Source organism: Leopardus geoffroyi, chromosome A3, assembly GCF_018350155.1.
Source record: "Leopardus geoffroyi isolate Oge1 chromosome A3, O.geoffroyi_Oge1_pat1.0, whole genome shotgun sequence".
Lineage (NCBI taxonomy): Eukaryota > Metazoa > Chordata > Mammalia > Carnivora > Felidae > Leopardus > Leopardus geoffroyi.
In genome coordinates this window covers 74295627-74310320 of record NC_059336.1, presented here as the reverse complement: position 1 = coordinate 74310320, position 14694 = coordinate 74295627, and the positions used below count along the sequence as shown (strand labels likewise).

The window sequence follows — 14694 nt, the reverse complement described above, 5'->3', positions numbered from 1 at the left end:
GTTGACTCTGGGGGGCCAGGCAGATGCAGAAGGCATCACTGAGGTCTAGGCATATGAAGAAGGCAGCTTCAGTGGGGATAAGACCCAAGAGAGTGTATGGGTTTGGGACAACTGGTTGCAGGGTGACAGCAGCCTGGTTTATTGCACACAGGTCTTGGACCAACCGATAGTCATCAGTGCCTGGCTTCTGGACTGGTAGGAGAGGCATGTTCCAACATGACTGACAAGGGTGAGAGGATCCCGTATTTTACAGGTCTCTCCAGGTGCTTCTGTATCCCCATCTGTGCCTTACAAGGGATGCAATACTGTTTTTGGCAGATGGGCCCTGCCCCTGGCTTTAGTTCTACAATTACTGGAGGCCAGTACTAGTGGGTTGTCCTCAGCTCACACCCCCGGTACTCTGAAGGGCAGCTCAGGTCTCTGTGGTAGCTCCTCCACGAGACTATAGAGATGCCATTCATCCCCTTGGGGAATCATGACAGTCATAATCTTTGCTTCCAGCTTTCGTAGGATCAGAGCAGCTTGTCCATGGGAGTTGAAAGTTCTCTTGGCCTGCTACTTTCCCAACAGGTCCTGGCCCATTAAAGCCACAGGGAAGTTGGAGAGATTGAGGAATTCACGGATGACTTCATGGCTGCCTAAACTGCACCCCTGGGGCAGCAGGAAGGGACAACGTGTCCAATTGCCCATGGACCCCACAATGGTGGCTTGTCTCCGTGAGAGGGGGCCCACAGGTTGGGTCACCACTGAGCGTTCTGCCCCAGTATCTACTATGAAGTCGATGGATCGGTCCCCCACATTCGTTTGGACCATAGGCTCTTGGGGGCCTAATAAAATAGAGCCCGGTCTGTCATAGTCCTACTCATAGCCTTCCATGGCATTTAGCCCCACAAATCATCTTCGGGGGCCCCATGAGGCAGTGATGCTGGTTGGTACTGGTCCTGGACCACATGGCCTTTTTCTTTCTGTTTGGGGCCTTGTTGAAAATTACCCAGCCACAGGGGACACTCATTTTTCCAGCAGCCCTCCTGATGACAGTGACCACATTGGTTCCATCCTAACTGTGGTCCTGGGCTAGATGATCCTCCCTGCCATTTCCCTTTTTGGCCCCTGCCCTGTCCCTGCAGGGCAGGCGTCTTTCCAGGAGCATTCTGACCACTCCACCAAGGCAGCAACTAACAAGTCTGGCTTTTTCTGCACCTTCTGGCATTCTTGCCTCCATGCCACCTGGTCACGGTCAACAAACACCTTAGTTGCTACTTCCAGCAACTGACTGGCATTCATGCCGGCGAAATCCTCTAGCTTTTACAGTTGTGCTGATGTCCCTTGGGCCTGACCTATGAAAGTCACATTGACCATCTGCTGGTTAACGGGCGCCTCTGGATCAAAAGGGGTGTAGAAACGAAATGCCTCACATAGTCTCTCATGGCATTGGCTCCAGCTCTCCTCAGGTCCTTGGAGCACTTCTTATGTTTTATTCATATTTATGGCCCTTCTTCCTCATTCCTTCGTGCCATTTAGAAGGGCTTCTTGATACGGTTCAGTCCTTGCAAGCCCTACATCTACACTTGAGTCATTTGGGTCCCATTGGGGGTTCTTCCCAGGGAAGTGAGACTGAGCATAAGCCTGGGTGTCTAGTGCCCCAGCCGGGGCATTCTCCTCTAACCATTTTAGGGCTGCCTGAGTATTTTGGCGACACTCCTCCATGTTGAAGAGGGTCAGGAGGAGTTGGCAGCAGTGCTTCCAGGGAGATTTGTGGGTATCAATTTTGGACTGCATTAGTTCAATCATAGCCTGGGGCTTCTCTGTATAGGAAGGAACACGGTGCTTCCAACTGAGGAGGTCCATGGTGGTAAAGGGTTGGTATACAAAAACATGCTGGCCTTCTCAGATCTGGCCTTCCTGATCATAATAGGTCCTTAGTTTCCCTCAGTGGCATCTGTAGGGCTCCCTGGTGTTGCTCCAGGGAAGGACTGTCTCCGCCGTCTGATCTTCTAGTTGCCTTCCAGGAGGGGTGTTATGGGGTTAGGAATGGTAGTCCGGGCGAGCCGGTCACATCCAGAGAGGCCAGTGGTGCTAGAGGTGGCAAGGCCTCAGGACTAGGGGCAAGCTCAGTGGGGTTTCAGTAGCTGCAGTGGCTGGAGGCACAGGTGGCCGTGAGGGGTACAGTGGGCATATGGTAGTGGGGTTCTCTCAGGCTCTCCCCCAACAGTATGGATTTTTCAGTTTTTGGCTGGCATTTGGAGAAAGCCATGACATGAGCTATCTCTTCAATACAGACTTTTAGCCAGGGCGGCCAAGATAGGACCAGGTCTTACCAACGGTCAATGTAAGGAAATTGGTCAGAGTGGCCTGCATCCCCCACAACGACCCTGAACACTCAGCCAACTAGTTCCTTATCAAGTGAGCCCTCAGAGGGCCAGCCCACCCCGAATGATGGCCAATCAATTTCACAGAATGTCTGGAGCTCTCCAGGAGTTAATTTCACACCATAATCTACTGAATATCCCTTTTTGAAATTCCTCAACATACACTCTAGGGGAGTCGGTTTACTCTGCTTTCCACTCATTTCCTTCCCCTATCAGACAACTTTCATGCACAAGAGAGGAAAAGCGGGGAAGGGAGGGATTAATTTGGAGAGGACGCACTCGCTTTGTCCGTTTCCAGCCGCTCTCCTCTCGGAGATATTTCAGGTGCCTCTTGACACTGTTGGGTTCAGTATCAAACCCTGACCCAGATCAGACTCCCAAGTCTGATGCTGCCCTAAGCCATATGAGGTCACAACGGAACCATAGATCAGGGCCAAACACTAGCTTCAGCCCATTGGTCAGGTCAGAACCTTTCCACTCTCCGTCTCATTCACACACAGTCACACAGTGACTCCAACCCACTGCCCAGCAGCACCTTGGAGTTGTGGTTTCGTTCTTCATGGAGGTGATCTGGGAGGTGATCAGGCTCCCCTTCTGCCTCTCAGGGGCAGGTCTACCAAAATGAATGCTGGCTCTTACCGGTCTGATGGGCAGTGCTCCCTGAGGTGGTTCCTGGGCCTCACCAGGTTCCTTTGTGCATTCAGGACCCCCACCCCAGCACACATGGATCAAGCAGTCCATTGGCACCAGGTGAGGTTGCCTCTCCTGGTTCATACCCCTGCAATAAGAGAGGTAAAACACCATCTCCACCTCCTGGATGAGAGGTACACCCCACGAGATGTAGTGGTGAATCACACACACAGAGAGTCTGGACACCAAGGCTTTTCTTTCCAGGAAGCAACTTTATTTGTGCCAGCACTGGCTCAGTGGGCTAAAACCCAAAAGCTGAGCCCTGAGTGCAGCGGGGGGGGGGGGGGTTGCCTTTTCTTCAATTTTTGCTCCCGTGTCTCCCATATATAGTAGCATACAGTCTGAATGGGCAGTCTATATTACAAAGTTGTGAAGAATATTGCACATGCACACAAAGCCAGATTGCCTTCCCTTGTCTTGAGGTTTCCATCACATTCCTTAGGGAGGGGCTCTACCACACCATCCCATATTTCAAGCTTCAGGATTTCCCAACCAGGGCCCTAACTGCACAGCAGACCTCTCCCCAACTCCCCCCGCCCACGGGCTAAGCATTCAAATATCTTTAGAGCTCTGTAACTCTGTCAAATCCCATATCTGTTCTTACACTGAAGGAAATAAGGGCCTTTTTATGAAGCCCAAAGAGGCCTCCTGGCTCCCAAACTTAGCTTTAACTGTGTGTTAAGTGTCAACTCAATATCCCCCTGCAAGGCAGTTGTACAACTTAAGTGGCCAGCTCTGCTATCCTTGTAGGCATTGTTTTCCCCATATTTTTCAAACGCCTAAATCACTGTCTAGACAACAGCATTCCCCTCTTACGGAAAGTTTTCCTAGGTCACTACTGGTCAAATCATTAGTCAAGTGGCCACCTTGTGCCAAGGACTGAGTCAACTATTCCCCAAACCCCATCTTACTGCCTGATTTCTTACACCACTCCCTGTACCACATATGTCAGTTCCAGCCCTCAGAGACACAGATGCCAAGAAGGGATTAAACATGTAAGATAATGACTGGAGGAAACATCTGTGAAGAATAAAATAGACAGGAATTGACAGAGAGAGCCTACAGACCATAATACAAGTTTGACCTCTGTAAAAGAAGGAAGGGAAGGAAATACTGAGTGGAAAGAGCTTCAGATTATAGTGTAGTTCCAAGAAAGTCTCTTCCAGACTGCTAAGAAGTTCCCCAAGCCATAGTTGCCCACAGAGAAGTTCTACACTGGACAGTAAAGGACAAGTATAGTAGTACTCCTGCTGTGCTCAGTTACTGGCTAGGAGCAGCTCAAGGTTTTTACAGCCTCAGCTCAAATGCAATGGACCCAAAGTAGTGGCAGCTGGCTGTCAGTCAAGTATGTTCCCCAAAGTAGGTCCTCTTGAAGGAGATCTGAATAGTGCACTGATATGGCCACCATATCAATTAAATACCAAAACAAGTAATAAAAAACTATGGCAATTAAAACTGTCACACTACAGTTAGCCAACTAAAACAATGAAAATAATGTAGTGAGTTCAGACTCAAACCCAGATACAGAGGCATCTGGGTGGCTCAGTCGGCTGAGTGTCTGACTTTGGCTCAGGTCATGATCTCACAGTTCATGAGTTTGAACCCTGCGAAGGGCTCTGCACTGACAGTGTGGAACCTACTTGGGATTCTCTCTCTCTCCTTTCTCTCTGTCCCTCCCCCACTCATGCTTTCTCTCTCAAAATAATAAAATTTTTTACAAATTTAAAATCCAGATATATTTATGTATATGTGACTGTAAACTTAGTAAAGAGTATGATTAAAATAGCACTTCAAATTATTTAATCTATAAATGATATTGACAAGTGGCTCTCCATTTGGAGGAAAAATTTTAAATTAACATCCTACTTCACATATACAAAAAATCCAAGTGGAATACAGAATTAAACATGAAATATGTTAGAATACCTTTGTCAAAAATGGAAAATTAGCCACATACAGTTAAATAAAAAAAGTTTTTAAGTATAGAGTCCAAAGGGCAAACATAACAAAAGAGACAATAGCCGATAAGATATTTTAACAAATGTCATTTGCATGGCAAGCAAATGGTAGGAGCAGTAGTGGACCTTAGGAGAACAGAGGAAGTTACAACCTAATTTACCACAGAGATGATCAGAGAAGAAGAGAATTAATTATCTCCACAACAAATCAGAAAGGATCAGGGCTGAGATTTTGAGGACAGGGTCAAACTATATAGAAAGGGTTCCCTTCCCAACCTCACATAACCAAAGGACTACCATCTCCCTCTACACACACTCATACCCATATAAGCCCTTTGCCTGTTGCCACCACCACCTCAGGAGACTGAGATTTATTTTCCGAATTAGGAGAGTCTTTTGACTTGGAGACACTAGTCACATTAGTGGGCCACTGTGAAAGCAGGGTTAAAAGGAGTAATTAAATGAAAGCCTGAATACCAAACAGATGGACCTCTTGCCACCTTCCTCTGCCTCTATTCTGTCAGGGTATGAGGGAACACCTGGAGAAATGACAATCACCCAGAGAAAAGGCTCCTAAGAATATTTGGTAAATGGTATGGGAAGAGCTATGATTGAAAAAATCACCCCAGGGAAAATCACAGTCCATAGCCTTGCTTTTGAGAGTAAAGAGCCAGGATTTGGTAGGGGCTAAACCATGAAGAGCTTTATGCCACCCTACAGAACTTTATCCTACAAGGAATCAGAAACTGTTAAAAAATGTAAAAAATATATCAGGTTTGTTTCACAACTTTCAGTAGTGCGTCAAAAACTGACTACTTAGAAATTAGACATACCAATCTGTAGCTTTCAAAGATGTAATTTAATCTCAGTTGATTTGATAGGGGAGTTATTAAATTACCTTCTAGGGAGCATGTCAAATTGAGTAGTAAACTTCTAAGGAAACTTCAATCTTTGAACAGTTATTTGAGTTCATGCTATATTCCACACCGTCCGCTAGGCACTACAGATAAAATGGTAAGAAAAAAACATAGATCCCTGAACTCAAAGAAATTTGTCATCTAGATGAAGAGACAATTATTAATCAGAAATCATACAAATAAAGCTACACATATGACAAATGCTACAATGGAAGGGTGCATGGTCCCGTGAATATGTAATAAGAAAATAAAACGGATACTCTGGTTGTCTTCCCACATGTTTTACCCATTATCACATGGTATATCCATGGGATTTGGGTGGGATTAAACCCATCCCCAGCCCCCAGGATGGGCCTTGATTTGCCTCCACCAATCAGTGCTTGACATTCCCTAGACTTCAAATCTCTAGGTTCAGGAGTAGACATGTGACCTATATTAGTCTAATTACAATGCAACTGGGAATATGTAAGGAAACTCTCTTTTGCTGTGAATGAAGAACTGTGGAAACTTGGGAGCTCTTGGCCACTGTCTTAAGATACAAAAGATCTTAAGCCTTAGATGAATTTGACAAAGCAGAATATAGAATTCAGAGGGAGAAGGAAAACAAGTTCTCACTGTTCATGTTGAACCAATCGAGTCTATCTGAGGTTTCCCTTTATCTCCAGACTTCCCATTCATGAGCCAATAAATTCTCTTATCATTTAAACTACTCTGGGGGCGCCTGGGTGGCTCAGTCGGTTAAGCGTCCGACTTCAGCTCAGGTCATGATCTCGCGGTCCGCGAGTTCAAGCCCTGCGTCGGGCTCTGAGCTGATGGCTCAGAGCCTGGAGCCTGCTTCCGATTCTGTGTCTCCCTCTCTCTCTGCCCCTCCCCCGTTCATGCTGTGTCTCTCTCTGTCTCAAAAATAAATAAACGTTAAAAAAATAAAAAATAAAAAATAAAAAATAAAAAATAAACTACTCTGAATTGGGTTTTTTGGTGTCTGTAACATTCCAAGAGGATATTATCTAGTCAGGGGAGTCAGAGGCTCCTCTATGAAAGTGGCAACTAGCAGCATCTGAAGGATAAAGCAAGAGTTGTCATGAGATGACTGTAGGGAACAAAGTTCAGACAAAAAAGTGTCAATTTTAACTTGGATCAAGTATGGGCGTCTGGTGACTCAATCAGTTATGAGTCTGATTGTTGATTTCATGTCAGGTTATATGATCTCACGGTTAGTGGGATGCCATGCTGACAGCACAGAGCCTGCTTTGGATTCTTTCTCTCTCTCTCTCTCAAAACAAATTAGCTTAGTTCAAGTAAAATGGGTTGAAAAATGTCCAGTGGCATTATTAACATAGATATCTTCAGTTAGTTTATAAAGAACTTTATGATGAAGGCAAGGCAGGAGGATGGAAGGGATAGAAATCAGAATAGGTTCAATTGAGGAATAAGTGAGAGGTGAAGAAATGAAGGGAATATAAACAACTTCAACACTTAGTTTGGCTGTAAAGGGGAAAAGAAATAGGAATGTGGTTGAAGAGGATATAGGTTATTAGTTTGATGGTTTATTTAAATGGCAAAGACTGGGGCGCCTGGGTGGCGCAGTCGGTTAAGCGTCCGACTTCAGCCAGGTCACGATCTCGCGGTCCGGGAGTTCGAGCCCCGCGTCGGGCTCTGGGCTGATGGCTCAGAGCCTGGAGCCTGTTTCCGATTCTGTGTCTCCCTCTCTCTCTGCCCCTACCCCGTTCATGCTCTGTCTCTCTCTGTCCCAAAAATAAATAAACATTGAAAAAAAAAAATTAAAAAAAAAAATAATAATAAAAAAAATAAAATAAAATAAATGGCAAAGACTTAATCATCCTAAAGAAAAAAAATGAGTGAATATAGCAAACTCTTGTTTATTAAAACATTTAACAGAATGGGAAGGGTGAAAACAGAAAGCCTCACATTTCAAGGGCATGAGTCAATCAAACGACAACCTAATTGTATATATTAACAACGTAATTTTTTAAACCTTCAAGAATTAAAAAATGTAATGTGCCTCTCAAGGACAATGGCAATGATGGTAGATGATTTGGGTGATCACAGCTGGACGAAAGGGTGCAATACTACTGGCATCAGATGGGTGAAAATAAGGGATGCTGCTAAACACCTTGTAATGCACAGAACAACCTCTCACAACAAAGAATTATCTAGCCCAAAATGTTAGTGCCAATGCTGAAAATCCCTGCTCTAGGAATTTAACTTCAAATATATTTTGAACACATGAAATAATTTCTGTAAATCACTTATTGTTGAAGGGTGGAAACTACTGGAAATGACACATACATAGAAAACGGTTTAAACTGGGGTACATCTGTACAACAATATGTATAGTATTACAAAATTTGGTTTAAAGACACTGGTTTCCTTATTATCCCTCTCACTCAGCATGCTACAGCCACAAGGCTTTGTACTTTGCTGTCCGGCTCCCTCATGCTCTCTTCCCTTGAGGAAATGCATGGCTGACTACCTCCCTCAGAGGCCCTCCTCAATAAACACCATTTTCCTTCCCAAGCTCACTGACCTTTTGCTACTCTTATTTTTTTGTACTCATATTTATCAGTATCTGGCATATATTTGTTCATTGTCTTCCTACACTAGAATGTAAGCTCCATGACAAGAGGGACTTCTATTTTTTCACTGTATGGAACAGTGTCCTAGCACATAGTATATGATCAACAAATACTAGGAATGATTGAGTAAATACAGGAAATAACTATTATTTCGCCGTTTTATCCAGAGTTAGTAGGGCCATTAACCTTGACACATATAGTATTAAAGAGACTTCTTTATAGTTGTCATTCCTTTAACTTATATATTACTTAGAGAGAAGCTCTTTTAGGCCAGTAACATATAATGACTTTGTTCCTCCTGTCCTCTCAGCCTTGAACACCTTCCCAAGCCAAAATGCAAATTCCCATTCAGGGATCCTCTAACATCTGGTTCAAAACTTCTGTGAAGCTTTCTTTGACCCATGACAGAAATATTATTTCCTCTGGGCTCAAAATGCATTTTGTCCACATCAATCACAGCAATTAACGGGTCCTATTATTACATATAACTACTTAATTCAAGTACATTTTCTGAGGTCTCCTTCGGATTAAAAAAAAAAATCCTATGTATTCAGATTTTGCAATTAGAATTTATTTTGTATCAGGCGTCTGTTCTTCTTAAGACTTTTCACGTTTTTAGTACACCTCCGAAGGGTGTCTACGTAGAAGATCTTGTCAAAACCACAGGTAAGTACTGACGACAACTCCCAAGATGCGCCGCAGGGGCTACGTGTGCAATTCGTCTGTTTTTCACTTTTCAGACTAATGGGTTAGAAAGAACTAAAGACAGAACAAGCTGAGAAAGTCTTTAAAAACGAATAAAAGGATTCCATCGAGAACGAACGTGGACCGAAATAAACGACTGCCTAGCAAATGGCTGGTAGCCACCCGGCAATGTTTGACAATCAATGTGAATGCCGAGAGAATTCACCTTCCGCTTATTCAGCGCAGAAGACCTCCCGATAGATAACGCAAGAAATGCCCGTAAGAAAAACTCAAAAATATCAAAACAATTATTTTAGATGTGTTAGGAACGTAGGTCCGCGCCACTTCCCTCAACTTCTCTGAAGATTTCTTTTCCGAGCTTACAAACACGGAAAGGCCACTGTATTTTCGTGAGGGGGAAAGGATGCTTTTCAATGGCCAGCTACCAAAAGCCTAACAGTGAAACGCTTTGGCGGGAAATAGGAATTTGTCAACACACTCCGTACCACGCACGTTATAATTGCCTGGAGATCCACAGAACACTTCCTGAGGAGATGCTTAACTTTAACAGATTCCATAATAAGTTTTGGTGGGTTTCGGGTCTCCTTAAAGGGATCACTGTTCCTACATGTTCACAGAAATTTAAACTGTTTTTCTCCCATAGGCTGACAGGGTTAGCTTCCAATTAACAGTGCGAGCACATTTCCTTCCCTCTTGCTTAGGGTTAGTCCCGCCCGAGGATGCGTACCTCCCAAGTTTGCTCTACTTTTTCCTCAGAGCTGGGTCCCACGGCTCGTCACACCCTCAGGGCAGCCCGCAACCACTTCAAGAAAAACCCAAAGCTCGGCTCTCGCCGCTGGCTCAGAAAGCAGTCTCGCGGCACTAAAGAAGACACAGAACTCGCGAGAGCCGACCACCCGGCCGAGATCCCGCGCCATCAGGCAGGGCCGAGAGAAGAGGAAGTTGCACGTAGACCCTCCCACTTCGGTCCAGTAAACTGCCTCGCGAGAACACCGACCACTGCGGGCTCGGAAGAGCGTGCGGAAAGCAGAAGTGCAGCGTGTTGGACTCGTCGGCCGCCGTAGCCCCTGCTAGGACAGCCCGTGCGAGTCTGCTGGAGGAGGAAGAGAAAGGCTTAGAGAATCGGGTTACAAGATGGCGGATCTGTAGTAGTTACCGCGGCGGCGGCGGCGGCGGGAGAGCGAGCGAGCTCTGGGGGGCAAAGGGAGGGAGGGTGGGTGTGTGCGGGGGTGAAGTGAGAGGTTACCGGGTCTCCGGGCGGAGAGGTCTCGGTGACTCTTGTTGCCCCTTCCCGCGGCTGAACCTTGGGAGCCATGGTGAACTCGGGCCTCTCTGGAGCCGCCGCCGCCGCTGCCGCCTCCGCCGCAACCGTCTCTCAAGAGTGAGGGGCGCGGACGACGTGAGCGAGGAGGCAGCGGCTGGAGCGGTGGGGACAGCAGCCACCATGTCGGATACGCGGCGGCGAGTGAAGGTCTATACCCTCAACGAAGACCGTCAATGGGACGACCGAGGCACCGGGCACGTCTCCTCTACTTACGTAGAGGAGCTCAAGGGGATGTCGCTGCTGGTTCGGGCTGAGTCCGACGGTAAGGTTATTGGAACATAGAATAGGGGACAGTCAGTGCCTCCGGTTTGGGCAAAGCCCTGGTGTTTAGGCCCTGGGCCGGGTACTGTTACTGCCACATCTTGGGACAGCGCATTGGTTTTGTGCCTGCACTTCTGTACGGTAAAAACAAACTACTTTGTCCGGATTTACCCTCAGTCAGACGCTGATGCTGTTCCCCCGCCTCCTATCCCTATTAAGGATTTGACCCCTTCCTCTCCAGTCTCGCCTCCTTTGAAAAGGGGCGAGTGAGAAGAGAGGAAGTAATGAGAAGACAGAGTAGTTATTTACTCGCCCTAGGGAGCTGACGACACCCCCCCACACACACTTAATTTTTGCTTTCTTACCCAATTACTTGTCTATTTCAAAAGTCTTAGTAAAACTTTACTTTCTCAGTGTTGTTGTTGTTGTTGTTGTTGTTATTGTTTTTAACCCATTTTACTAACGAATCCCGTTCGCCCCAGTCGACAGGTGCTAGGGAAAACCAAAAGGCACCTTTTCCTGCAGTTATTGCAGACTGTTGCCACGATACATGCACGCACAAGCATATCTATGTCGGGGATCCCTCCAGGCTGCCTTTGTAGAGGTTGCCATGAAAAAGTGGATACTTTACAACCTAAACAAGTTAGGACACCAGAGCAGATTGTAAACGTTTATCCGTTGATTTTTTTTGTAGGAGTCATGTGAAGTATTTTTAAATTATAAAATGTAGAGTCGTAATTAAAACCATTCTCGTTGTAATCTGAACGCCTCGGTTTGACCAGCTGTGTCCAGATAGTAGAAAAGTAACAATCTTAGATTTATTGTATTTTGAATTCTCGCACTGTCCCTATTATTTTAAATAGTTGTGGACGTTTATTTCTACATGAAGTGTCCTTCCTTTTGTTAAGGAGAAAAGGATAAATGCAGTTCTGTAATTTATGTACTAACTACTTAGATTCCTGTTGTCCTTTGTAATTTATTTGTTAAAATGGAAAAGCAATAAAATAACTTTGTTAAAAAGAGTTTGGCTTCAAGTAGTCATTTAGATCTTAAAATTTTCATTTCAATAAAACTTGAATGGACATCTAGCCTCTTTACATTTTGGGTCTGAATGTTGATCCTAAGAGGATTTTTTTCCTTTAAGGGCATATGGGGATAAGATGGTGTGTTCTAAATTAAATATGAAGCCCAGATCTGGAGAGAAAAATGCGAATCATAATACATTTGATTACTTCACCTCTCTAAATAAGGGAAGAGAACAGAAGTTTTTTTTTTTTTTTTTTAATTTATATTCTGATACTTTAATAGGTTTTATAAATTGAAACTTATAAATATTATTTTTTTATCTTTCAGGATCACTACTCTTGGAATCAAAGATAAATCCAAACACTGCATATCAAAAACAACAGGCAAGTAGTTTATCTTTAATTTGAAAGACTTCATCTGTGATCAAGAAAGTATTAATGTTACAAAGATGGGAAAATTTTCCTGATAAGATAAAACATGTTTGGTAAACAGAGTTACACACTGTATTTCCCTGGTAGGTCAAAAGTTTGAAACAAAAGTGAAAGTTTTTGTACTGGCAGTAATTTATTACCTTTGAATTGAGCCAGTGTTAGTTTATGTTAGAATATAGTGTATTCATTAGTCTTATTTAACTACAGATAGCCAGGTATCTTTTATACCCTGTACACTAAGCCTTTTTATTCTCAATCACATTTAAAGAAAATGGCATATAAGAAAATTCAAAGGGACACTCTTTAAAGCGAGGAAAACCTGTTTGTGGTGTGAAATTTGATCGTTTGACTCCAGCAAAAGTAGAGTTTTTGAAGTAGAAGCATTTAAATCCTGTTCTTTAATTCTATATTTTTAATATAAAAAGTGGTGTGGTATTTTATAAAAGTGTACATTGCCAGTCATGTAATGTTTTCTCTTAATATTTATTGTCTTATTGGGAAGAGAAAAACCTGTGTTTTTTTTTTAGTGTGTCCAGGTATTTAATCTGGAATTGGCAGCAGTGCTTGAACCTTTTCTTTTGTGAATATTTGCATTTTTATTATTATATATTTCAAAACTGAAAAGTACAGAAAATATAATGTGTGTCCATATAACCACCAAATTTAAAGTGTTAACATTATACCATATTTGTTTCAAATCTTTGTAATGTTCAACATTGTGGATAGAGTTAAAGTCCCCTTTGTACCCCCATCTCATTCTATCCATTCTCCTTCCTAACTGTAGGTAATCACTGTTCTGAAATTGATGTATTATTTCTGTACATGCTTATATACCTTTTTTGCATATGTATGTACTCATAAATAATATGTAGTCTTTTATGTGTTTTTAAACTTTATACAGTTGATCTCATACTCTTACATGTACTCTGGATTTTCATTTTTCATTCAACAGTTAATTTGAAGATTTGTTGATATTAACAATGTAGATCTAGTTTTTCGGGTTTTTTTTTTTTTTTTTTTAACTGTGTAGTATTCCATATTAGACATTTAGATTATTTCTAGGTGGGTGTGGGTGTGGTGTGGTGTGTAAAATGAATGTGGCAGAGAGTTTTCTAGGAAAATATAAGTTACTTTAGGATTATATTCACACCATCAATACCTACTTTCTTCAAGGTCAGTGAAAATTTGGATGCCCAGAAATAAATACTTCACAGTTGGAGGAGTGACAACATGTCTGTTGCACAGCTCATTATTAGTAAAAATCTTACTGTTAAACTGTTGTTTTGCATGTGCAATATATTCTTAACCACGTCTTTGAAATACTTAATTTTTCAATATTAATGTTTTTTTCTTATTGCTTAGAAAATATTATGTGTCTTTGTGATGGAGAACCAAACATTTGTCCTGTATTGAACACTTGAAAATGTTTCCTACAACTTGGATACTTAAGTAAATTTAATTTTTAAGTCAGCCAAGCAGATGATTGTCTTTGCACTGAATTTTACCAGATAGTTACCTTTTTTGTTTTGTACTTTTTTTTTTTTTTTGCTGCTTTGCTTGTGAACAAAGAAATTCCAATTTGTAATCTTTTTCCCTCCTATCTGTATGAATATAAAATATTCAGGAACTATGTTTTTAATGTGACTCCCTACAAATTAATTATAATGTGGATTCTTTTCAGATTGTGTATAAGATTCTTTAACTGTTGTTGCTGTTGAAAAGATCACATGTGATACTGGTTTGTGTATAAAATAGTCCTCCAACATTAGTCCAGAAATACATGATGGTTCATTAGAAACTTTAAAACATATCTTTCTTTGTAATATTACTCTCCTAGAAAGCTAAAGTATTGGAGAAAAAAGTACTTATTTTAAAAAATTCATGCTGTTGGGAAAATGTTTTCCATAATTCATCACGTTTAAATATATAACGTTAGGATTTTTAAGAACCTTTTTCTAAGTGAATTACTTTTACTAAAGAACATTAAAGTATAAGAGAACACTGGCACTGACAGTAATATGGAAAAACTCTGTATCTAAAATTGAAAAATGTGTAAATAGGGTCACTTGTTTTATTTTCTTTATTTTTGTTTAAATTGAGTACACTTTTCTAATAGAATCAATGAGCAATTTAGGGATTGTTTTAAACTTAGTTTGTTGTACATAACGGTTTTTCATTTTTTCACCAAAACATTGTTCATTTTGTACTTTTTGCCAGATTATACAAATTGAGATTTCCAGACACATAGATGTTTTTCTGTGTTCATTAGAATTATATTTTTTAATGTCATCATTTAAGTTATTCAATAAATTGGCCCAGAAAAGTATTCATTTCCAAAATTTATATGAAATATATTGATCAGTAGTGGGTTTTTAATTTTAAAAAGACTAGAGTGAATGACATGCTCATAGTTTAT

The 14694-nt window shown here is 42.2% G+C and overlaps 1 protein-coding gene across 6 annotated transcripts in view; it reads left to right on the top strand.

Annotated features, from left to right (window-relative positions):
* Window positions 1-10173: 10173 nt before the first annotated feature.
* The window catches only part of PPP4R3B (protein phosphatase 4 regulatory subunit 3B), a 65754-nt gene continuing 61233 nt past the window's right edge, over window positions 10174-14694 (top strand). For 2 of the 6 annotated variants that reach the window (XM_045446099.1, XM_045446105.1), the window contains exons 1-2: window positions 10174-10822; window positions 12175-12230. In XM_045446099.1, the coding sequence (XP_045302055.1) occupies window positions 10681-10822; window positions 12175-12230 (198 nt within the window). In that variant the 5' untranslated portion in view covers window positions 10174-10680. The remainder of the gene's footprint in view (window positions 10823-12174; window positions 12231-14694) is intronic. The other 4 variants (XM_045446101.1, XM_045446100.1, XM_045446102.1 and 1 more) reach the window with 3 other exon arrangements.